The sequence below is a fragment of the Anabas testudineus genome, chromosome 7, assembly GCF_900324465.2.
Source record: "Anabas testudineus chromosome 7, fAnaTes1.2, whole genome shotgun sequence".
Classification (NCBI taxonomy): Eukaryota; Metazoa; Chordata; class Actinopteri; order Anabantiformes; family Anabantidae; genus Anabas; species Anabas testudineus.
The window spans coordinates 541,031-564,685 of NC_046616.1; the positions used below are offsets into that span (position 1 = coordinate 541,031).

General features: G+C 42.0%; 1 protein-coding gene across 2 annotated transcripts; it reads left to right on the plus strand.

Annotated features, from left to right (window-relative positions):
* Nucleotides 1–687: 687 nt before the first annotated feature.
* Nucleotides 688–23,383, plus strand: elk1 (ETS transcription factor ELK1). 2 transcript variants are annotated; one of them, XM_026368135.1, is made up of 11 exons: nt 688–1,654; nt 8,332–8,540; nt 8,811–8,996; nt 9,073–9,246; nt 9,502–9,648; nt 9,897–10,361; nt 13,168–13,306; nt 13,938–14,089; nt 14,184–14,267; nt 14,465–14,566; nt 22,854–23,383. In XM_026368135.1, exons 1-11 carry the CDS (start codon nt 1,630–1,632, stop codon nt 22,950–22,952), a joined length of 1,782 nt encoding a protein of 593 aa, XP_026223920.1. In that variant the 5' UTR covers nt 688–1,629; the 3' UTR covers nt 22,953–23,383. The 2 variants fall into 2 exon arrangements, with proteins under 2 accessions (XP_026223920.1, XP_026223921.1); XM_026368136.1 differs by lacking the exon at nt 22,854–23,383 and adding an exon at nt 16,108–16,936.
* The last annotated feature ends 272 nt before the right edge of the window (nt 23,384–23,655 follow it).

The following is a 23,655-nucleotide window of genomic DNA, read 5'->3' on the forward strand; positions in this document are numbered from 1 at the left end:
AAGTCTAATTTCTCTGCTGTGAAGCTCCAATCGTACAACGAGATTAAGGTGCCAAACAGTTTGTGCCATATATTAAAAAAATAATAAATTAATAATTTCAAATCAGTATAAAAAAAACAAAACAAACATCAAGTAAACAAAAGAACCTCGCACTCTGGACCAGTTTCAATGAAGCAGATACTGCTTACATCCACACAAGCGTAGTGATTCTTTTCAGCGTTTAATGTGGTTGTTGCCACGGGATAAAAACTTTTCTTAAGTCTGTCGGTCTTAGTTTTGATTGACCTGAACCTTCTCCCTGATGGCAACAATTCAAAGAGTTTCCAGGGTGTGTAGTGTCCTTGAGCATGTTCTGTGCTTTTTTTGAGGCAGCAGGAACTGTGAAGTTCTTCCAGAGGGAGGAGAGGGGAACCGGTGATCCTCTGTGCAGTTTTAATGATCCTCTGGAGAGCTTTCCTCTGAGCCACTGCATCTGCTGAACATGTTGAATGTTAGACTGAACACTGGTTCAAATACTTTGTTTCTACCAGGAACTCAGAGAAATCACTTTACTACTATAGTACTGATACTTTTGGACTTAAAGTGTAGACTTAGATCATGTACTAAACGGTACTACTACTTTTAGTTTCTTGCATTTCTATTATAAACAGACTTTTACTTTGAAATTACCGCCGGAAGTGTGGCCGTTTAAATGGCGGCTCTCTTGACTGTGTCAAAGTGTCGAGGAGGCGTCTGTCCAAACAGGAAGAAACTGGGAAAACACACCGAAGTGCTGCATTTAGTCTTTGGCGTTACGGCAGTTGTTCTGCCCGCAGACGGAGAACTAACCACCGGCTGGATTTTACAAACTACTTTTCCTTCGTGTCGTTGAACTGTGGCGCTCAGTGCGTTTGGGGGCTGACGCACCAGGCGGGGGGCTGTCACAGCAGGCTAGGCTAGGCTAAGCTAAGCTAACAGTTTCAGCCTCCAGAAAAACCACCAATGGAGCTTTTTGAACATTTGTAAACCGACCCGTTGTTCGAACAGCTGCTCTGGAAACCACCAAGAGCATAAAAACAACCGATTTACCGCCGAAAAGAAGTTAGTTTTTCCCGTGTTAGCATTGCTAATTAGCCATCTAGTTAGCTTTTATTAGCGCCTGTCAACTCGTTCGGGCTGTGACAACAGGGATGCAGCGAAGAGGAGGAACAACTTTATGTCATCCACAGAAAAAACTCCAGTTAACGCACATTTTAATTCTAACAATTAGATCAATTAACACCGAGTTTTAGTGCGAGTTGTGTGCGGCTAAGGGGCAGCACACGAAGTTTTTCTTTGCTGAAACATTAATTAGCCTTTTCCACGGTGTTTTTCTGGGGCTGAGTGAAGCTAATCATCGTGCTGTTGGTCAGTGTGTTGTTAGCATGGAGGCAGGGGAGCCTGGCAGCAGCAGCTCGGAGCGATTACATAACGCCTGCAGGTCGGGAAAGCTGCTGAACGTTTCGTCCTCCTCAGCCCGGCTCTGACAGCTGTAGCCTGCCCCCCACCGCTTGAAAAAGACACACAGATACACAACACAACGGCATGGAGGAGGACTGAGCCTGGAGGGAGACCGCAATCAGAAAAGCACAGACTGAACATTTAGTGAAGATGGATTCAAACCCGCTGATAAACGGTAAGAGATGGAGATGGGGATGCACGTCTGTGTGTCGGTGTGTGCTTCTGTTCCGTTTGGCAGCAACAGCGTTGCAACAGGTGTGTAGAAGCTGCTGAGGCCTGCAGCTGCGCGCGTGTGTGTGTTGAGGTGAGATTTTAAAACAAGTATTATCGAGATTTTCAGTGTTGGGTTGCATCTGATTTGTTGTTGTGTGCTGGCAGAGACGTGTAGAAATATGCAGCCAGAGAGCACGTTTATACCAAAGGCCCATTTACTCACAGTTTTAGCTGAGATAAACATGGTGAAATGTGTGGTTGTCAGGCCTAGATCTTACTGATGCACAGAGGTTTGTTGACCAGAGGCTGGAAACAGCAAAATGTAAACGGTGAGAAAAATAGTTTTCACAGTCAGTGTGTTTAAGTGCATTTAAATAGAAATCTGTTTAAATGCAGGAACCTACTTGGATGCTTTTAGTTTCTCTAAAACTCAGTATATTGCAGTAGTAGAGTTTGCAATTTATTTTCATCAGGGTAGGAAAAGAAGACATTGTCAAAAGATAAGTCCTAAAAAAACAGTCCGAAATCATTAAGGGAAAAAAAAATCAGTTTGAACTGTGTTTATGAAGTTTGAAATGAGAGAACAGAAAAATAGATGATTCACTGATTCTTTTTCTCTCTGAAACATCAGAGAAAATAAAACACAAACCAACCAGAAAACAATTCAGTCTGTGCAGTTTTTAAATCATGTTGATTTTTGGCTATTGTCACAGTAGGCCACACAGTCATCTTTGCCACATCTGGGTCTGCATTCTTCTCCTGTCTTGTGGTTTTTCGATGTACTGTGTTGTGTTCGCACTGATGATGTGTCTCTGCAGTCCTTTTATTTTTTTGTCTCACCATCGCTTGCAGTGACACAAATAGTGAACTTACAGGATTCTTGATGGGAGGCTTTTCACCTCAGGTTGTGTCTAGTATGTACCACAGAACATCCACGGTGGGGAGGGGGCGTTATTTGGTTTAAATATGGAGATAACTTATGTTTCCAGTCTGTCCCAAGAAGAATCACAGCGTCGACCTTGGAAGAGAAGAGACACAAATAGTTGGAATGCAAGAAAAAAAGAGCTGAGGGAGATCTTTACATTTCACTGTAGTTGCTGATCAATATAATCAGTTTATTGTTTTGACTTATTGATAAATAGCTCAGACTATGAAACCTCAAAAATTGTGACCCCGTTTTTGTCTTTTCTGTTGATTTTAGTCACTTTTTTGAGAGATTTTAGATCTTGAATATATTATTTTATATGTTTATTGTACTGTGGATTTTAACTTTATTAAACACACCCCAGCTGCCCATTTATTGTCTTTGGTGGGTCGTGGGGTTCTGGGTTTGTTGTGTTTGTTAGTTTTTACTTTTTGTTTCTCAGAGTCAGGTGTCTTAAAATGGACAGCTGACACCAGCATCCAGTCTTATTACAGACGTGATGCTGACTGTTATCATGGAGATAGTCTCAGGTCAGTGATGTAATATGCACACGTTGTCATGGTAACACTGACGCACTCTCATGTGAGTGTTAACCAGTGTTTGTGAGATATGAAATTTTTCTGATGAGATGGTCTGAGTCACAAAGCTGCAGACAGGACGGCCACAGTGACTGATGGGTAACTGCTGTCCTGTCCTGTTATGAAGTGTCCTGTGCACACCTGGTGTTTATTCGCTGTTCTTGTCACCTGTGAAACCTGGAGCCTGAAAGAAAACTGTCTATGTTTTTGGAATCACTTTTGTCTTATACTGTTGAGTGCAGCTTTCATCATAATGTCCATTTATGAACCACAGAGAACATGAGAATGTAACATACTCATGAATATTGATCTACATGTTTTTCCTGTGGAGACTGGAGGCAGTGTAATTTCTGGTGACCAGTGCAGAAGTGTCTCTGTGCTCCTGACCGCCGTGTTTGTTGAAAAGATGTTGTACAAATACATAAAACATTTTGATGTTTTTTCATCACTTGATGTCACCAATATACAGGGAGTGCAGAATTATTAAGCAAGTTGTATTTTTGAAGATTCATTTTATTATTGAACAACAACCATGTTCTTAAGGAACCCAAAAAACTAATTAATATCAAAGCTGAATATTTTTGGAAGTAGTTTTTAGTTAGTTAGTTAGTAGAGCTATTTTAGGAGGATATCTGTGTGTGCAGGTGACTATTATTGTGCATAATTATTAGGCAACTTAACAAAAAACAAATATATACCCATTTAAATTATTTATTTTCACCAGTGAAACCAATATAACATCTCAACATTCACAAATATACATTTCTGACATTCAAAAACAAAACAAAAACAAATCAGTGACCAATATAGCCACCTTTCTTTGCAAGGACACTCAAAAGCCTGCCATCCATGGATTCTGTCAGTGTTTTGATCTGTTCACCATCAACATTGCGTGCAGCAGCAACCACAGCCTCCCAGACACTGTTCAGAGAGGTGTACTGTTTTCCCTCCTTGTAAATCTCACACTTGATGATGGACCACAGGTTCTTTATGGGGTTCAGATCAGGTGAACAAGGAGGCCATGTCATTAGTTTTTCTTCTTTTAGACCCTTTCTTGCCAGCCACGCTGTGGAGTACTTGGACGCGTGTGATGGAGCATTGTCCTGCATGAAAATCATGTTTTTCTTGAAGGATGCAGACTTCTTCCTGTGCCACTGCTTGAAGAAGGTGTCTTCCAGAAACTGGCAGTAGGACTGGGAGTTGAGCTTGACTCCATCCTCAACCCGAAAAGGTCCCACAAGCTCATCTTTGATGATACCAGCCCAAACCAGTACTCCACCTCCACCTTGCTGCCGTCTGAGTCGGACTGGAGCTCTCTGCCCTTTACCGATCCAGCCACGGGCCCATCCATCTGGCCCATCAAGACTCACTCTCATTTCATCAGTCCATAAAACCTTAGAAAAATCAGTCTTGAGATATTTCTTGGCCCAGTCTTGACGTTTCAGCTGGTGTGTCTTGTTCAGTGGTGGTCGTTTTTCAGCCTTTCTTACCTTGGCCATGTCTCTGAGTATTGCACACCTTGTGCTTTTGGGCACTCCAGTGATGTTGCAGCTCTGAAATATGGCAAAACTGGTGGCAAGTGGCATCTTGGCAGCTGCACGCTTGACTTTTCTCAGTTCATGGGTAGTTATTTTGCACCTTGGTTTTTCCACACGCTTCTTGCGACCCTGTTGACTATTTTGAATGAAACGCTTGATTGTTCGATGATCACACTTCAGAAGCTTGGCAATTTTAAGAGTGCTGCATCCCTCTGCAAGATATCTCACTATTTTTGACTTTCCGGAGCCTGTCAAGTCCTTCTTTTGACCCATTTTGCCAAAGAAAAGGAAGTTGCCTAATAATTATGCACACCTGATATAGGGTGTTGATGTCATTAGACCAACCCCTTCTCATTACAGAGATGCACATCACCTAATATGCTTAATTGGTAGTAGGCTTTCGAGCCTATACAGCTTGGAGTAAGACAACATGCATAAAGAGGATGATGTGGTCAAAATACTCATTTGCCTAATAATTCTGCACTCCCTGTATTAAAAAATAAAATCAGTGGTAAATTAGATTTGGAAAATTACAGATTGTAATCAGCTAGTCTTCTATGTGCTGAAAAAGGTGCTAAAACCTGCAGAGCGAGTGCTTGAATCACTCCAGTCCACTGGTAAATTAACATGAGTTCATAGACACATTAACTAAGTGCATATAGATTTAAAGTCCTGGTGAAGACTCTGAATGAGCACCTTAATGTTAGTTTTTATAAATCTCAGCTCTTATAAACCCAGTATTGATCTGTTATCTGGCTCTTGTTGAGATTTGTGTTTTTGACTGACTGATGTGAGGAAACAGAGAAACCACTGGGGAACAGGATGTGATCAGGAAACCACAGGCTTCTGCTCTGGTGGAGAAAGTGAACACACCTGTGGTTTGGTTCTCAGGTTTCTTCTCTCTCTATCTCCGCTCACTTGTTGCATTGATTATTTACTTGTATAATCTCTAACTTCGTTTGTTTCTAATTATGAATAATACTGTTTTGTAGGTCATTTTGTGATTGAATGTCGTCTGTCAGTTTTCAGAGCTCCAGACTGCAGAGACCTGATATGGCGTGAATACATTTTATAACTGTAACTAAATTTTATAACCACAGAGACCTGCATGTATGGCCCCATTTGTTTTTGTTTTAAATTTTATATCACATGAAACACATAGTGAGTGAGCAACGTACATGAAGATTTACCTAGAGAATAATAGTTCCTCGTATATCGATACTTACAGAAACCACTGAGTTTAGTGGATCTCTCTGCTGCAGCATCTTCTGTGTCAGATGCATGGATGTGGAGGATGGTTGAACTTGTCACAGACACTTCCTCCTTTTTAATTGGTTTGAGCATTTGAATATGTTTCAAATCCTAAGAAAAGACCAAAACAACTACGGTAATGTACTGTGCTTGTTTCCAAAACCTGATATGTTTCTCAGCTCTATCGTTGTCAGAAAACTGTTCAACTGAAAAACTGAAAAACAAATCACACTAGTGCCCTGGATCACCCTGTGTGTTGCTTCATTATAAAATATGTCTGTGGGGAGATGTTCCTGTGAGGTCAAGGCCACTGTTCACATACATTAGCAGCATAACACAGGATCTGAAGAGGGGAGAGGATAATCGGGCAGGAGGTCTGCAGGGTTCTGGGGAAAGTAAGAATCAGGATCTGATGGTTTTTGACCATTCCACTTGTCTCTTTTTTAATTATACATTTCTGCAGAGGTCTTTATAAATCTGAAATAAATAATTTGATCACCACTGAACTGTGAACACTGAACCTCTGATGTTAAAACAACAGAGCAGCTGTTAATTAATCAGTTAACAAATAGCTGCAGTGGAACAGAGCAGCACCAGAGTAGCTGTGTCACAACAAATGTGAAGTCACAGAAACTAAAACCAGTTGTTCACTGGCAGCGTAATGACTGTTGGAGACATAAGAAAAGGAAAAGTAACAAAATGGGTAAAAAGTACAACTGAAATTGTACTTTAGTAAATGTACTTAGTTACACACCACTGGCAAGAAATACAGGAATGATGTGAAATGGAAAAAGCCCCACCGATGGTTAACAATAAGAATCTAGATTTTTTTAAGGTTAGTCTTATTATTTAAAACATTAACGTTCCAACAATGCTGCTCAGTGGTACCTGGTCCTGTGGTAACTTCTGGGACAAACATCTTCAGACATTATTGTTATTGACATTATTTTCCCCCATCTGAATTGTTTTAAGGTAGTTAGATTAGTTTCAGTCCTACTTTGGAGGTCTCATTTCCTCAGAACTAAAACTACACTGAACTAAAACTACACTGAGCCTCTGAGTTAGTGTTGAAGTACCTTTGAGCAGCGCAGCAGGAACAGTTGAGTTCCTGCAGAACAAAGTGATGTCGCTACTGAACAGCAGCAGCCTCGTCACATCTGTCTGTCTCTCTCTTTGTCTTTCTCTCTCTCTGTCTCTCTCTCTCTGTCTCTTTGTCTGTCTCTCTGTTTGTCTCTCTCTGTCTCTCACCCGCCGTCTTCTCCCTTGGTTACCATTTATAAAAGGTCTCACCATGGAGACGGTTTCCAAGGTGATTGATGGGTTCGTTATGCAACATGTCAGCCAATTGTAATGAGGCTCATTTGCATCTCCCAGGAATCTGGCAATGTTGACCTTCTCAGTAGAGTCTCTTCAGTTTACCCATTTTTCCTGTTTCCTCACAACAGACTTCAGTCTGGTTCTGTAAAACCAGACCATCTGCGGGTCTTCATATGTCTTAAAGACCTGGGGATTCAGATCCCCTGAGAAGAGGTTTTAAAAAATGTCCTATTATTTTTATTAATATTAAGCTCCTCAGTATATTTTCTTTTCTCCTGTTGATGGTAGCAGACGTTCTAATTTTCTAGTAGGCTCATTAAACTAAAAACAATAATTTTATTTTTTTCAATTTTCTGCCACTTTTCTGGGTCCAGATATGGACAGATTATCAGTCTGTTTGTTTTGTCTTTGTGTTAGTTTTTCACTGTCACTATTTGACAGTATGAGCATGAAAAATGTGTTCAATTTAGCGCTCTGTGATATGAAATAAGTCGTGACTCTTTACGTCATGATAATTTAATCAACTTTATTTTTCAATGACAGCATATATTAACTTACATCTATATTAAAGCTGCATTGAATAAATAAAAATAATTATTTAGATCATTATTTGTCTCAAAACTAAAGGAATAAGTAAAAAATCTTCTGATTCAGAAGCTTCACGCTCAAATGAGATGAATTTCTCTCATTCACAGCCAGTGAATATGTCTGAGTTTTGAACAGTTTTCATTTGCAGACTTCACTTTAGGGTCTAAACATAATACATTTTTTGTTAGGAGCCATAATTTATATTATTTATATATTATAAACAGTTTTTCCTCCAGATTCTTGACTGTGTGTATTTGCTGATGTTCAGAACCATAAATAACCAGCAGAGATAAAAAGTCCAGTAGCAGATGGACACAGTTTAAACCTTTTATTATCATTTCAATGTTTTTGTGTCACAGTTTTGTATGATGAGCTAATCTAACACATGTACATGAGATGTGTGGTTTAAAATGAATGTGTCCACGCCCACCTCCCCCCACAGCCATGGACCCGTCCATCACGCTGTGGCAGTTCTTGCTACACCTGCTGGAGGACCAGCGGCAGCGTCACCTGATCTCATGGACAGGTGAGGACGGAGAGTTCAAGCTTCTGGATGCTGAAGAGGTCGCACGACTGTGGGGGCTCCGCAAAAACAAACACAACATGAACTACGACAAGCTGAGCCGAGCACTGAGATACTACTATGACAAGGTACTACTGATGAAACTACACTTACTACACAAGAACAAACGCATCACAGAGCCGAGCAGATGAAACATGTGCGTTTAGGTTAATTTGTTTGTTCAGTGACTGTGTTTTTGTACAGTTACGCACTTATTTGTTTTCAGTGTCTGACACATGCAGATACTTCTGCATCAGGCTCGGTGTTGGATTCAATTTTAATTAAATGTTTTACTCTTAGTGAAAATGAACAGACTTCCTCTCCTGCTGCAGTTTCTACTTATTTTCTTCTTCTTTCAGAACATCATAAAGAAAGTGAGCGGGCAGAAGTTTGTCTATAAGTTTGTGAGTCAAGCTGACCCCTCCCTCGCTGAGGGAGTGCGCAACGCGGAGGAAGGCCAGAGGAGGGAAAGCATTGACCCAAACAGCCAATCAAAAGGCCCTGGGGGGGTGACCTCAACCTGTCCATCAAAAGGTTTACCACAAGTAAGTTTCTTTACAGGTTGAACAGTAGTTTCATCAGGAAATTAGAAATCCAACTGATTTCTGTTTTAAACCACAGCGCTCACCACCCAGCAGCTCCCAGAAGAGCTCCAGAAACGACTACATGAAGTCTGGCCTTTACTCCACCTTCACCATCCAGTCTCTGCAGGCTTCACCCAACCCCCGGCCAGTCAAAACAGAGCTGCTGCTTCAACAAGACACCACACCAAAGGCCGACCGCACGGCCAGAGAGGTCAGCGAGACTGAAGGAGCTGTTTAGTTTATTTTTAACATCCAAAAAAGTTTTATCCTTTTCCATAAAATTCAAAGCGAGGCCAGATTCTTAAAAATCCAGTTTTATCTTTCAATGTTTTTTTGTTAGAACATTACGACAAAATTCAGATGATCTTGAATAATGTCCTTAGTTTCATTCTTAGTTTGCTTTTGTCCCCTCCCTCTTCTCCTACCTCCTTTCCCTCTCATCTTCCCCCCTCCATGTCCTGCTCAGGTGTGTGTTTTGTCGGAGTCAAAATCTTCTCCATCAGTTGGTGGAGCTGTTGACGCTGCTCTCCAGGTGATTGTCACTCAGGGCTCTCCGTGTCCAACTCCAGCTCTCAGTCCTCAGATACCTGCCAACACCACCAGCCAATCACAGGTGAGTGCAGAGGTAATTTTACTATGACGAAAAACTGTTTATTCACCATCACCTGAGTAGCTGAATGCAGCATGTGCTCTGTAGCTGCAGTGTCCCTGGTTTGGGTCTGAATGGGCCCCCCTCTCATCTCCCTCCCTTCCCTCTAGCGCCACCCTCAGGAGTGATTTGACATTTTTAACTCCACTACATTCTGTCACGCTTCACGTTTTTCAGCTGTTGAACATTTGCCTTTTTTTCGTCTTTCCCAGAATCCTCCTGTGCCTCCTCTGAGCGACCCTCCTCAGATTTATCTCACCAGTGTCGGGGATCCGTCCTCGCTCACCCCTCTCATCCCTCTGGCCCCTGTTGGGGGGTCTGTGAGTCCTGCCCCTCCACCACATTTATCGATGGGTCTCCAAGGCCCCCAGCAGGATGACTGCGGAGGAGCCCCCAACCCTGCCAGCTTCCCTCATCACACCCACGCTGCTCCTCACCCAAGTCACCCATCACCTGTCTTTGTCATCATCAACCCCCCACCCTCCCAGCAGCAGCAGCAGCAGCAGCAGCAGCAACAGGCGGCCATTACAGCTGCTTCTCCCTCTGTTGCTACTCCTGCTTCTGTTCCCCCCTCTTCTCGCCCTCCTCCTCCCCCTATCGTTATCAAGGAGGAGAACCTGCCATTGGACGAGGAGCTGCTGGGGATGGTGTCTCTAGATGAGAAACAGGTGGATGAGGTGAGAGATGAACTAATATCAGTTTCTAAACTGCAACAACAACACAGAGGAAGGCAGTTATTTCAATGTTACTCCAGCACAATTGGACTATCTTGTTAATAGTACTGGTGCTTCACTTGGAACAATACTTGATACTGTTGCTCCTCTGAAAAAGAAACTAGTGAGTCAGAGGAAGTTAGTTCCATGGTACAATTCACAAATCCGTAGCTTAAAGCAGAAATCACGTAAGCTGGAAAGGAGGTGGCGTTCCACCAATTTAGATGAATATTGCCTAGCCTGGAAAGATAGTTTAATAATATATAAAAAAGCCCTGCGTAAAGCTAGAACTTCATATTACTCCTCATTAATAGAGGCAAATAAGAACAACCCTAGGTTTCTTTTCAGCACTGTAGCCAGGCTGACAAAGAGTCATAGCTCGGTTGACCCTAGTATTCCCTCAACTCTCAGCAGCAATGACTTCATGAATTTCTTTACAAATAAAATCATAACTATTAGAGAAAAAATTGATCAGATCATCCCTGCATATAGCATGGATTGTACAACAACTCTAGATCCACACTCGTACTTAGACTGCTTCCTCCCTGTAGATCATTCTGAATTAATTTCAGTAATTAATTCCTCTAAACCATCAACATGTGTCTTAGATTCCATCCCGACTAGACTCCTCAAGGATGTCTTACCTTTGATCAGCACGTCCATATTAGATCAGATCAATCTGTCTTTACAAATAGGCTACGTACCACAGGCTTTTAAGGTTGCTGTAGTCAAGCCCCTACTCAAAAAGCCTACTCTGGACTCAGGGGTCTTAGCGAATTATAGACCAATATCCAATCTGCCCTTTATCTCTAAAATCCTTGAAAAGATAGTTTCTAAGCAATTATACGACCACCTACGTAGCAATAACTTGTATGAAGATTTCCAGTCAGGATTTAGAGTACATCATAGTACAGAAACAGCACTGGTAAAGGTCACTAATGATCTTCTATTAGCATCAGACAATGGTCTACTCTCTATACTCATCTTGTTAGATCTTAGTGCTGCATTCGACACTATAGATCACAACATTTTATTACACAGACTGGAACATGTCATTGGAATCAAAGGAACAGCACTAGAGTGGTTTAAATCGTATCTATCGGATAGATTTCAGTTTGTACACGTTAATGATGAGTCTTCCATGCACAGCAAAGTCAGCTATGGAGTTCCACAGGGATCTGTGCTTGGACCGATTCTTTTCACGTTATATATGTCCCCTTTAGGCAATATTATTAGGAAACACTCTATAAATTTCCATTGTTATGCAGATGATACCCAGCTATATTTATCTATGAAACCAGGAGAAACTAATCAATTAGTCAAACTTCAGGAATGCTTAAAAGACATAAAGGCCTGGATGACCTCCAATTTCCTTCTCCTAAATCCATTCAAGACAGAGGTTATACTGTTTGGGCCTAAAAATCTCAGAGACACTATGTCTAAACACATTCTCACCATTGATGACTTAGTTCTGGCCTCAAGTAATACTGTAAGAAACCTCGGAGTTATCTTTGATCAGGATATCTCCTTCACTTCATACATAAAAGAAATCTCTAGAACTGCCTTTTTTCACCTAAGAAACATTGCTAAAATTAGGAGCATCCTGTCCCAAAGTGATGCTGAAAAACTAGTCCATGCATTTGTTACTTCCAGACTGGACTATTGTAATTCATTATTAATAGGATGTCCCAATAACTCATTAAAGAGCCTCCAGTTAATCCAAAATGCTGCAGCCAGAGTTCTGACTGGAATTAGCAAGAGAGATCATATTTCTCCAACGTTAGCTTCTCTCCATTGGCTCCCTGTTAAATCCAGAATTGAATTTAAAATTCTTCTCCTAACTTATAAATCCCTTAATAATCAGGCTCCATCTTATCTTAAAGACCTCATAGTTCCTTATCTTCCAAGCAGAACTCTCCGTTCTCAGACTGCAGGTTTACTTGTGGTTCCTAGAGTTTCCAAATGTAGAATGGGAGGCAGAGCCTTTAGCTACCAAGCCCCTCTCCTGTGGAACCAGCTCCCAGTTCAGGTTCTGGAGGCAGACACCGTCTCTACATTTAAGACTAGACTTAAAACTTTCCTTTTTTATAAAGCTTATAGTTAGAGATGGATCAGGTGACGCTGAACGATCTCTTAGTTATGCTGAAATAGGTTATTCTGCTGGGGGACCTCTACTGATACACTGAGCTCCTCTCCTCTCTCCTTTCTCCTGTATCAATGCAAATGCCACCATTGCATGTCATTAACTTTGTGTCTTCTCTCTCTTTTAGTTGTGTTTCCTCCTCTCTGTCTCCCTCTCTCTGTACTTTTCTGCAGGTATCCTCGGCCTGGAGCTGTACATCTCCAGAATCCAGTTCATCTGCCCAATGTTCTTGATGCTTGCTGTTGTCTTTATTGCCTGCTGTTCTTTTCTCTCTTCTCTTTCCACTCACCCCAACCGGTCAAGGCAGATGGCCGCCCACTATGAGTCTGGTTCTGCTGGAGGTTTCTTCCTCTAAAGGGAGTTTTTCCTCTCCACTGTTGCCTAAAGCTTGCTCAAATGGGATTGTTGGGTTTTCTCTATAATTTTTTGTATAAATATTTTCTGTAAGGTCTTAAACCTTACACTGTAAAGTGCCTTGAGATAACTTCTGTTGTAAATTGGCGCTATACAAATAAAATTGAATTGAATTGAATTAAAGCTGGGTCCATCACAGACGTGGGGAGTTTTCACTGTGCCCCTCAGTAGTTTAGGTATCCTGAATCAGACTGACATCTCCTCTTCTTTCAGGTTCCTCAGCTGATCTGTGGCTCAGGAGAACCGGAGCCCCCACTCACCATTGTGGAGAGCTCATCCCCTCCTTGTATGGAGCCCGGGGTTGGAGGTCAGCAGACTGCAGGAGAGGGGGAAGGAAAGGGTGGGCTAACAGGTAACAGGAAAAGACGTGAGCAAAGAGGTGGTTCTCTGTTTGTGCTGCTGTGTCACAGGCCTGGTATTGAAATACTGACTGCCCCCGCCATCACCAGAAATGGTTACACTCATCTGCAGTTTAACAGCAATGTTAAGAAAAACAAATATATATGTAACATCGTTGCCCTCCATGTGGGAGACCGGGGTCCAGGTCCTTAGGCAGGACCTCCTTACACTTAGCCTGCCTTTGCCTTGAACCATGTAAGTCGCTTTGGATAAAAGCATCTGATAAATGCCGAAATGTAAATGTAAGAACTATTTGTGGAGGTTTAAAACATCTAAAATGTGAGACGATCTGGACAACGGGTATTGCTGCTGACAAATCTTTTAAAGCATAAGTATTTAAAAAAAAAAAAACAACTGAATATGATCCGGTCTTTACTGAAAACTAACATGTTCTGTCCAATCCAGTTGTACACAGAAAAGTAAGAAAGAGAGACAAAATAAGCAAAGTAAATATAGGTCATGAGAATACAGTAAAGCCACACTGGGCATTAGAGTGCAATAAAGAAATGCAGCGAAGAAGCGTAATAGAGTGTGATAAAGTAGAGATTGTGCTGTTACTGCAGTTTTTCTTTTGTCTCTGCCAGACACCTCTGTCCCTTCAGTGACATCGTCCTCAGTGACGACCCCTCCGGTGGCCTCCACCTCGGACTCTGCCGTTCCTCCCAAACCAAAGAAGCCGCGGGGCCTGGAGCTGCCTTCCTCCCCCTCTCTCCCCCCAGGCCTCTCCTTGGATAAGGTCTGGAGCCTGCGTACAGTACAATCATGAGAATCCAGTGTTGTCCTGTTTTTTTTACAGCTGATTTCTCTGACATCCCATCTTATCCGTGCAGGTGAACGCAGCAGTTAACAGTTTACTGGCTCCTGGATCAGGAACAAACACTCTGACACCGACTGTGATCACCTCCCACGCTCTGGTAAACACTCATCTCTGTGTGGCTCAACTAAACTAGAAACCTGTATATTACACATTAATACAAAAGTTATAATAAAACAATTATAAATATTAGATAAACAGTATTTTAACTTCTAATATTTTAGGTATATGTATGTCACAAGTAAAATACAGTGTCTGAGCTGTCGTTTCTGTTTTGATTCTCGTCTTTCTGTCCAGACTCCGGTCCTGTTGACTCCCAGTCCTCTTCCCTCCACCATCCACTTTTGGAGCACACTGAGTCCCATTGCTCCTCGCTCGCCAGCCAAGCTCTCCTTCCAGGTAATAGACCAAGCCTGACCCTACTGTAACGTCTCGCATGAGAGATTGAGCATAACACACATTTGTGCAGCTCTGTTTATTTACACAGCTACGAATGACAAGAATGAGTGAATGAAAACTATGTCACTGCTCAGTTAGTGATACTGGACATTACAGTGAATTATCCAGAGAATAACTAAAGCTGAGTTAGAAATTATTAAATAAACGTTCCTATTAAAATATAAGCATGTATAAACTAAGGGTCTCCTCAGTCTCTCTGCTGTTGTGGTGAGTAGACATCATTTACTTCCTCATTTCTTAGGTTCTGGGACCTGTAAACATAAAACTTTTACAGCTCTATGTGAAAAACGGCAACGACCATCAGCTCTAAATGAGGAGCTGCCAACTTTACCTGTGTGCTGTTGTTTTATCTGTGTCTTTATCCTGAAAAGCTGCTCGTGATCAAACAGGCTTTATGTCCTTCATATAAATATATTTATCAGGTGACAGGTTTTTACAAGCTTCTGGCTCATGTTGACAAGTTCCTCCCTATTCATTTTTAACAGCAACTGTTTTACTGTTTGAATGAATTTTCTGTATCAACTGTGGAGCTTGTCTTTAAATAGAAAGTGTAGTTAGAGGTTGTTCACGCGTTTGCAGAGCTCATATTGCGCTTCTATTCACAACCACGACATGTTTTCACAGGTCTATGTTCAGTGTTGTTAACTGAAATCACAACAAGCACAAACACAGCTGCACTGTTCCCCTTCACACACTAATTAAACATTCATGCATCACGTTTGCACCAAACTAACTCAGTCAGACATGAACATAACTACAACAACGGTTAAATATCTCAACAACTGTTGGATAAAAAGCAACAAAATTTGGTTTAGACTTGTAAGTTAAATGGGAAAAGCGTTGTCTTCTCTTAAACCTCATCACTTTCGACAAACATTTTAACTGATCAAGAAGGACACACAGGAGAAAAGTAGATTATGTTCCAGGGTTCTATGAGGCTTCTACACATCAGGAGGATAAAGGTTCAGAATGAAGCTTTAGGGTGCTTTCAAACCTACAGGCTTTAGCTCGATTCTGTCAAACTCAAGTTCCTTTTCCTTCTCGGTGCGGTTCGTTTTGTCCGGTGTGAACACAGTAATTACATTTACATTACATTTACATTTAGTCATTTAGCAGACGCTTTTATCCAAAGCGACTTACAAGTGAGGAACAAGGCAATGGTCTCAATCCGCATCATCTAGTGAACTCTGGTGCAGTCCTCCTGGTGAGAAAGCGAACCGAACCAAAACGGGACCAAGCGCCATGACTCACATAATTTGAGGGCTTTGGGTAGTGTGTAGATTTCCATTTTTTTGTCTGATTAATGGAGGACAAACGTGGAGACGTGAGGAGGTGAAGACCTCAAAGACACCAGGTCTGATGTAACGTAACAAACAATAATCAGCAGGATCAAGGACCAACCTGTGTCAACATTGATGTGAAAACATCTCTCTCCACAACACTTCACCTTCTTCCTGTATTTACTTTTTCTGTTCCCACAGCAGACACATCTGACCAATAGGCGGAGAGGACGTTCTGGCGTGATTTAAACCAGAATCCAGAATGAAGATGATAAAGCATCTCTGGCTTCTGGTGGTCTGAGGACAGATGCAGTAGATCTGATGTTTTTTATCACTCTGACTCTGAATCCAGCACATTTTGGTGAAACTCTGCACATCTGCTTCTCACACACAGCGCACTGCATGGACCTGTGCCTTATCCAGGGAACACACTCTCTTTCACTCACACACACACACACACACACACACACACACACACACACACACACACACACACACACTGAGCTGTGTCTCTGCAGGTTTCTGGCTCTCTTCTTTCTCTATTTGTTTTATCTCTACAGACACTTTAAAGGTCATTTCACCCGAATCACAAACCTGTTCTCTCTGCTCGCTCTGACGGTATCATCCTGTCAGGCAGGTCTAGTGTTACGTGCAGGTCTGGACAGATGTGACTGAAGTAAATTAGTTTGTGCTGCTCACTACAGGCTCTTTGTTTCAGAAATATTTCTCCACAGAAAGAGAATGAATTGGAATAAGTTCCCTTTAGTTTTAGTTCTGCAGTTCTTCCTCCTTGGGAATCTGAAAACGACATTAGCTACTGATGTCACCAAATATCAGATAAACATAAACAGGCAGATTTTAAGATTAGGACTCATTTTACCAAATAGTTTATGGAACTAAACTGGAAAGTACAATAAGAACTGAAATGCAATGAATTAATGTGATGATTATTAAGATTCTTCTTCTGCTCTTTTGGCTTTTCCCATCAGGGGTCGCCACAGCGAATCTTCCTTTTCCACCTAACTCTATCATGGACATCTTCTACCCTCACAGCAGCCAACCTCATGTCCTCTGTTAAAACGTCCATATATCTCCTCTTTGGTCGTCCTCTTGCCCTCCTGCCTGGTAGCTCCATCTCCAACATCCTTCTACCAATATATTCACTATCCCTCTTCTGAACATGTCCGAACCGTCTCAGTCTGGCCTCTCTGACTTTGTTGCTAACTCAGTCAACGTGAGCCGTCCCTCTGATGTGCTCGTTCCTTATTCTGTCTAACCTGGTCACTCCTAAGGAGAACCTCAACATCTTCATCTCTGCTACCTCCATCTCAGCCTCTTGTGTCTTTCTCACAGCTACCGTCTCTAACCCATAGAGCAGAGCTGGTCTCACCACTGTCTTGTACACCTTTCCTTTGAGTCTTGCTGACACTCTTCTGTCACACAACACTCCTGACACTTTCCTCCACCTGCTCCAACCTCAACCACACTCCCCATCACACTGAACTGTTCACCCCAAGTACTTAAACTCCTGCACCTTCTTCACCTTAGCCCCCTGTAACCTAACGCTTCTACCTTGATCCCTCTCGTTCAGACACATGTATTCTGTCTTACTACGACTGACCTTCATGCCTCTTCTTTTCAGAGCAAACCTCCACCTTTCCAGCTGTTCCTCCACCTGCTCTCTACTCTCACTGCAAATCACAATGTCATCCGCAAACATCATTGTCCAGGGAGATTCCTGTCTGACCTCATCTGTCAGCCTGTCCATCAGCATAGCAAACAAGAAGGGACTCAAAGCTGATCCTTGGTCTAGTCCCACCTCCACCTTGAACTCCTCTGTCTGACCTACAGCACATCTCACCACCGTCATACTTCTCTCATACATGTCCTGAACTAGTCTGACGTACTTCTCTGCCACTCCCGACGACCTCATACAGTACCACAGCTCCTCCCTCGGCACCCTGTCATACGCCTTCTCTAAATCTACAAAGACACAATGCAGCTCCTTCTGACCATCTCTGTACTTTTCAATCAACATTCTCAAAGCAAAAATGGCATCAGTGGTGCTCTTACGGGGCATGAAACCATACTGCTGCTCACAAATCTCCACCTTCTTCCTAAGCCTGGCTTCCACTACTCTTTCCCACAGCTTCATTGTGTGGCTCATCAACTTTATTCCTCTATAGTTGCTGCAGTTCTGCGTGTCACCCTTGTTCTTAAAGATCGGAACCAGAACGCTTCTCCTCCATTCCTCAGGCATCTTCTCACTCTCTAGAATCCTATTGAACAAACTGGTTAGAAACTCCACTGCTGTCTCTCCTAAGCACTTCCACACCTCCACAGGTACGTCATCAGGACCAACAGCCTTTCCACTCTTCATCCTTTTCAGAGCCTTCCTAACCTCATCCTTTCCAATCTCTGCTGTTTCCTGCTCCACAACATCCACATCTTCCTCCCTTCTTTCCTCGTCATTTTCCTCGTTCATCAGCTCCTCAAAATACTCCTTCCATCTTTTCTGCACACTCTCCTGGGTTGTTAGCACCTTTCCATCTCTGTCCTTAATCACCCTTATCTGTTGCACATCCTTCCCATCTCTATCTCTCTGTCTGGCTAGCCTGTACAAGTCCTTCTCTCCTTCCTTTGTTCTAACCTGTCATATAGCTCATCGTAAGCTTTCTGTTTGGCCTTTGCCACCTCCCTCTTCACTCTACGCTGCGCTTCCTTGTACTCCTGTCTACTTTCCTCAGTCCTTTCTACATCCCACTTCCTTCTAGCCAACCTCTTCCTCTGGACGCATTCCTGTACTTCCTCATTCCACCACCAAGTGTCTTTACCTTCTTTCCTCTTTCCAGATGACACACCTAGCACCTTCCTACCTGTTTCTCTGATAACTTCTGCTGTGGTTTCCCAGTCATCTGGAAGCTCATCCTGACCACCCAGAACCTGTCTCAACTTCTGCCTGAATTCCTCACAAGTTTCCTCATTCTTTAGCTTCCACCTTGGTCTTCTTTTCTGTCTTCCCTCTCTTCTTCTTCCTGACCTCCAGAGTCATCTTACAAACCACCATGCGGTGCTGTCTGGCTACACTCTCTCCTACCACCACTTTGCAGTCACTAACCTCTCTCAAATGACCTCGTCTACATAGGATGTAGTCCACCTGCGTACTCCTACCTCCACTTCTGTATGTCACCCTATGTTCCTCTCTCTTCTGGAAGTAAGTGTTGACTACAGCCATTTCCATCCTCTTAGCAAAGTCCACCACCATCTGTCCTTCCAGATTCCTTTCCTTCACACCAAACCTGCCCATCACCTCCTCATCACCTCTGTTGCCCTCACCAACATGCCCATTGAAGTCTGCTCCAACAACAACTCTCTCTCCTCTGGGGATACTCTCTATGACCTCATCAAACTCACTCCAGAATCTCTCCTTCTCTTCTGACTACATTCACCATCACCCCTTCAATTTCTAGCTTTAGGCTCATCACCCTGTCTGAGACTCTTTTCACCTCTAGGACATTGTTCACAAACTCCCCCTTCAGGATCACTCCTACCCCGTTTCTCTCTATCAACACCATGGTAGAACAGTTTGTATCCTCCTCCGATACTACGTGCCTTGCTGCCCTTCCACCTTGTCTCCTGCACACACAGAACATCTACCTTCCATCTCTCCATCATGTCTGCCAGCTCTCTGCCTTTCCCTGTCATTGTGCCAACGTTAAGAGTCCCTATTCTCAGATCTATGCTTCTGCCTTTCCTCTTCTCTCTCTCTCTGACCACAAACCCTTCTTCCTCTTCTCCTTCTTTGACCAACAGTAGTCCAATTTCCACCGGCACCCTGTAGGTTAACAGCATCGGTGGCGGTCGTTGTTAACCCGCGCCTCGACCGAAGGGGGGTTGAAAGTCTTGTGAATGATTCGCACGGTTATTTTTGGCAATTTTTACGCCGGATGCCCTTCCTGACCCAACCCTCTCTATTTATCCGGGCTTGGGACCGGCACAGAAGTCACTGGCTTGCAACCCCCGTGGCTAGATTGTGATGATTATTAAGATTGATTATAATGAATAATTAATATAATATATTATATTAATTCTATATTTGTGTAATTGTGTTATTAATGCATGAACATCTGTGTAAGATAAGATAAGATAAGATAAAGCTTTATTGTCATTGTACAGTCACACTTGGTACAACAGTACAACGAAATTGCAAACTGTCCCACATTGGTGCAAGGAGAGAGTAGAAAACAACATAATAATAATAAAACGGCTTACAATTACCTTTCATACAAAAAGTATTTAAATATATATACATATATTCATATATACATATATATATTTGTGTATATTTGTATATATAATTGTGTATATATATATATATATATATATATATATATATATATATATATATATATATATATATATATATATTATATATATATATATATATATATATATATATATATATATATATATATAATACACAATTATATATATATATATATATATATATATACACAATTATATATATATATATATATATATATATATATATATATATATATATATATTATATATATACACAATTATATATATATATACACAATTATATATATATACACAATTATATATATATATATATATATATACACAATTATATATATATATATATATATATATATATATATATACACAATTATATATATATATACACAATTATATATATATATATACAATTTTATATATATATATACACAATTTTATATATATATATATATATATATATATATATATATATATATACATACAAATATATACAAATATACACATGCACACCAGCTGTATATACAGAATATACATTCTACATTCTTCTAGAAAAACTAAACCAGATGTGTGTGTGTGTTCATGAGGGCTATTGCTCTATTGTAGAAACTGTCTCTGAGTCTGTTGGTCCGTGACCTCAGCACCCTGAGTCTTTTTCCAGAGGGCAACCATTTAAACACCCGGTGTCCCGGGTGTGTGCAGTCTTTCAGGATGTTGCGTGCCCTCCTAAGACATCGGGTGCTGTAGAGGTCCTTCAGTGAGGGAAGAGGGTGGCCAATGATCTTTTGGGCAGTGTTTATGACCCTTTGTAGAACCTTTTTTTGTGCCATGGTGCAGCTTGAAAACCACACGGAGATGCAGTATGTTAGCACACTCTCAATGGAGCAACGGTAGAAGGCAACCAGCAGCTCTCTCTTCAGGTTGACCCTCCTGAGGATCCTCAGGAAGTGAAGACGCTGTTGAGCCTTTTTCATTACCTCTGCGGTATTGGAGCTCCATTGGAGGTCTTTATCTATGTGCACACCAAGGTACTTGAAGCTTGGCACCCTCTTCACACACTCCCCATTAATGACAATGGACTGCAGATCTGACTTCTTCCTCCTGAAGTCCACGATCACTTCTTTCGTTTTTGAGGTGTTTAGGACCAAGTTGTTGTCTTCACACCACCCCACCAGCCTCTGGATCTCATCCCTGTATGCCGTTTCATCACCGCCAGAGATGAGCCCCACCACAGTTGTGTCATCGGCAAACTTAATGACGACATTGTCTGGGTGTGTGCTGACAGTCATACGTGTACAGGGTGTACAGCAGAGGACTCAGCACACAGCCTTGTGGGGAACCGGTGTTTAGTCTCAGGGCTGTGGAGAGATGAGGACCCACTCTGACTCTCTGTACTCTGTCAAACAGCAGCACTTGAAGTTAATAGTCCACCTCTTTTTATTATAATTATAGAAGGGTGTTATAGAATTACACTGCTCCAAAACATTAAAGGAATACTTGCTAATCTGAGTTTAGCATCAAGTCGGTTAAACCTCTGGGACATTAATCTGGTCAGTTCAGTATCAGAGGGGTTGTTAATCAGTGTCAGCTAGGGGTGGCTGTGGCTCAATAGGTAGAGCAGTTGTCTGCCAATCACAGGTGGTTCGATTCCTGGCTGCCACATCACATGCTAAAGTGTCCTTGGGCAAGATACTGAACCCCAAGTTGCCCCCGGTGAGTCAGGTCAGCTGCATAGCAACTCTGCCATCAGTGTGTGAATGTGTGTGTGTTTGTGTGTGTAAATGGTTGAATGAGATGCAGTGTAAAGCGTTTTGAGTACCAGCTAGGTAGAAAAGCACTATATAAGTGCAGAACATTTACCATTGACTTGACATAATGAGACGACCCCCAAACCAGGAATGGTTTTACAGGTGGAGGACACTGACATCTTTTACTCTCATAGCATGAGGTGATACCTGGACCCTACAGAGGTTGAACAGACAGTCCAACTCCTCCAGGACATCACATCAGTACGGACTGATGAAGGCTTACTGTGTCTCCCAGCACAGTCTCAAGAGCACAGACTAGATTCCAGGAGACAGTTACTCTAGGAGAGCTGGACAGGATCAAAGAAGGTCCTTAACCCATCAAGAGGACCAGTATCTGCTCCTTTGTGCAAGGAGGAACAAGATGAGCTCTGTCAGAGCAAAATGACCTCCAGCAGGCCACTGGTGTGAACGCCTCTAACCAAACAATCAGAATCAGACTTCATGACCATTTTGAGTTGCTCGAATGAAACTTCAGTGAAGTGGACGAACCTGCTGCATCATTTTTCCACTTTGGTTTTCAGGGTGTCTTTGAATTGAGCCTTCTGTAGGTTGATGTGGCCTCTTTTCTGTCCTGATTTGTTTTTTTAGCGGTGTATTATGAATTATAGAAGCTAATAAATATAGGAATTATTGTTATACACAGCTCAGGTATACCTACATCCACGTGATATAAAAAAAGTATCTAATAAATAATTGTGTTTGAACAGTGTTACTGTGATGAAGGAGTCGTGAAAACAGGAAATGAGTTGGAACTTGTGGATTTTGATTTGGTGAACAAATTAAAAATACAAATACTCTCTCTCTCTCTTTATCCTTCAGTTCCCCACTAATGGCAGTAACCAGATCCACATCCCGGCTCTGAGCGTCGATGGGCTCTCCACCCCCGTGGTTCTGTCCCCTGGTCCACAGAAACCTTGAGCTCCAGGCCCGACTGAGAACTAATGTGATGGTCGCTCCATGTCCTGTGAGGGGCTCTCTGGAGAACTGGATCTGGACTTACTCTGAAACCCTCCATTAACACCAGAAACAATAAAGTTTAAAGCACTGTCGTCTGACTGGTAAGACTGGGAGATGTGCTGGTTTCTCTGGAACTGTTAACAGCTGGAGCGTCATCATCAGGACCTGACAGAACTCACAGGCCCGTTTTCAACGTGCAGAGAGCAGGTGGACCGCCCTCGTTTTATTCAGATAGATTTTCTTTATTCTTCTGAGGGCCGCTATTACACTGTAGATGCTCTGTTAACTGATGATAAACGAGGGTTTCTTCAGTCTGACCAAGCATCTAAAACATTTGTCAACGAGACTGGAGAAAATCTGAAAACTGGAACCAGATCATTTTTACTGGAAATTTATGAGATGAAAAATATTCACAACTGACTTTGTTTGTTTTTTGTGGATCAAGTTGTTTCCTGTTCGGCTCGGCTCAAACAGGAAAACCATTTTTGAAATTGACCCGTGAGGAGAGTTTCACAGCTGAAAATGACCTGAGCATTCGTTTCTATGAGGAGTCATCACAAGATGCAGATTAGGCTCAAATCTTTCTCTCTGGATGTTTGCGTCATCTGTTTTTCCTGAAGTGGTTATTTATTTCTGTTCTCAGCAGATTCTTGAATTTAACGTG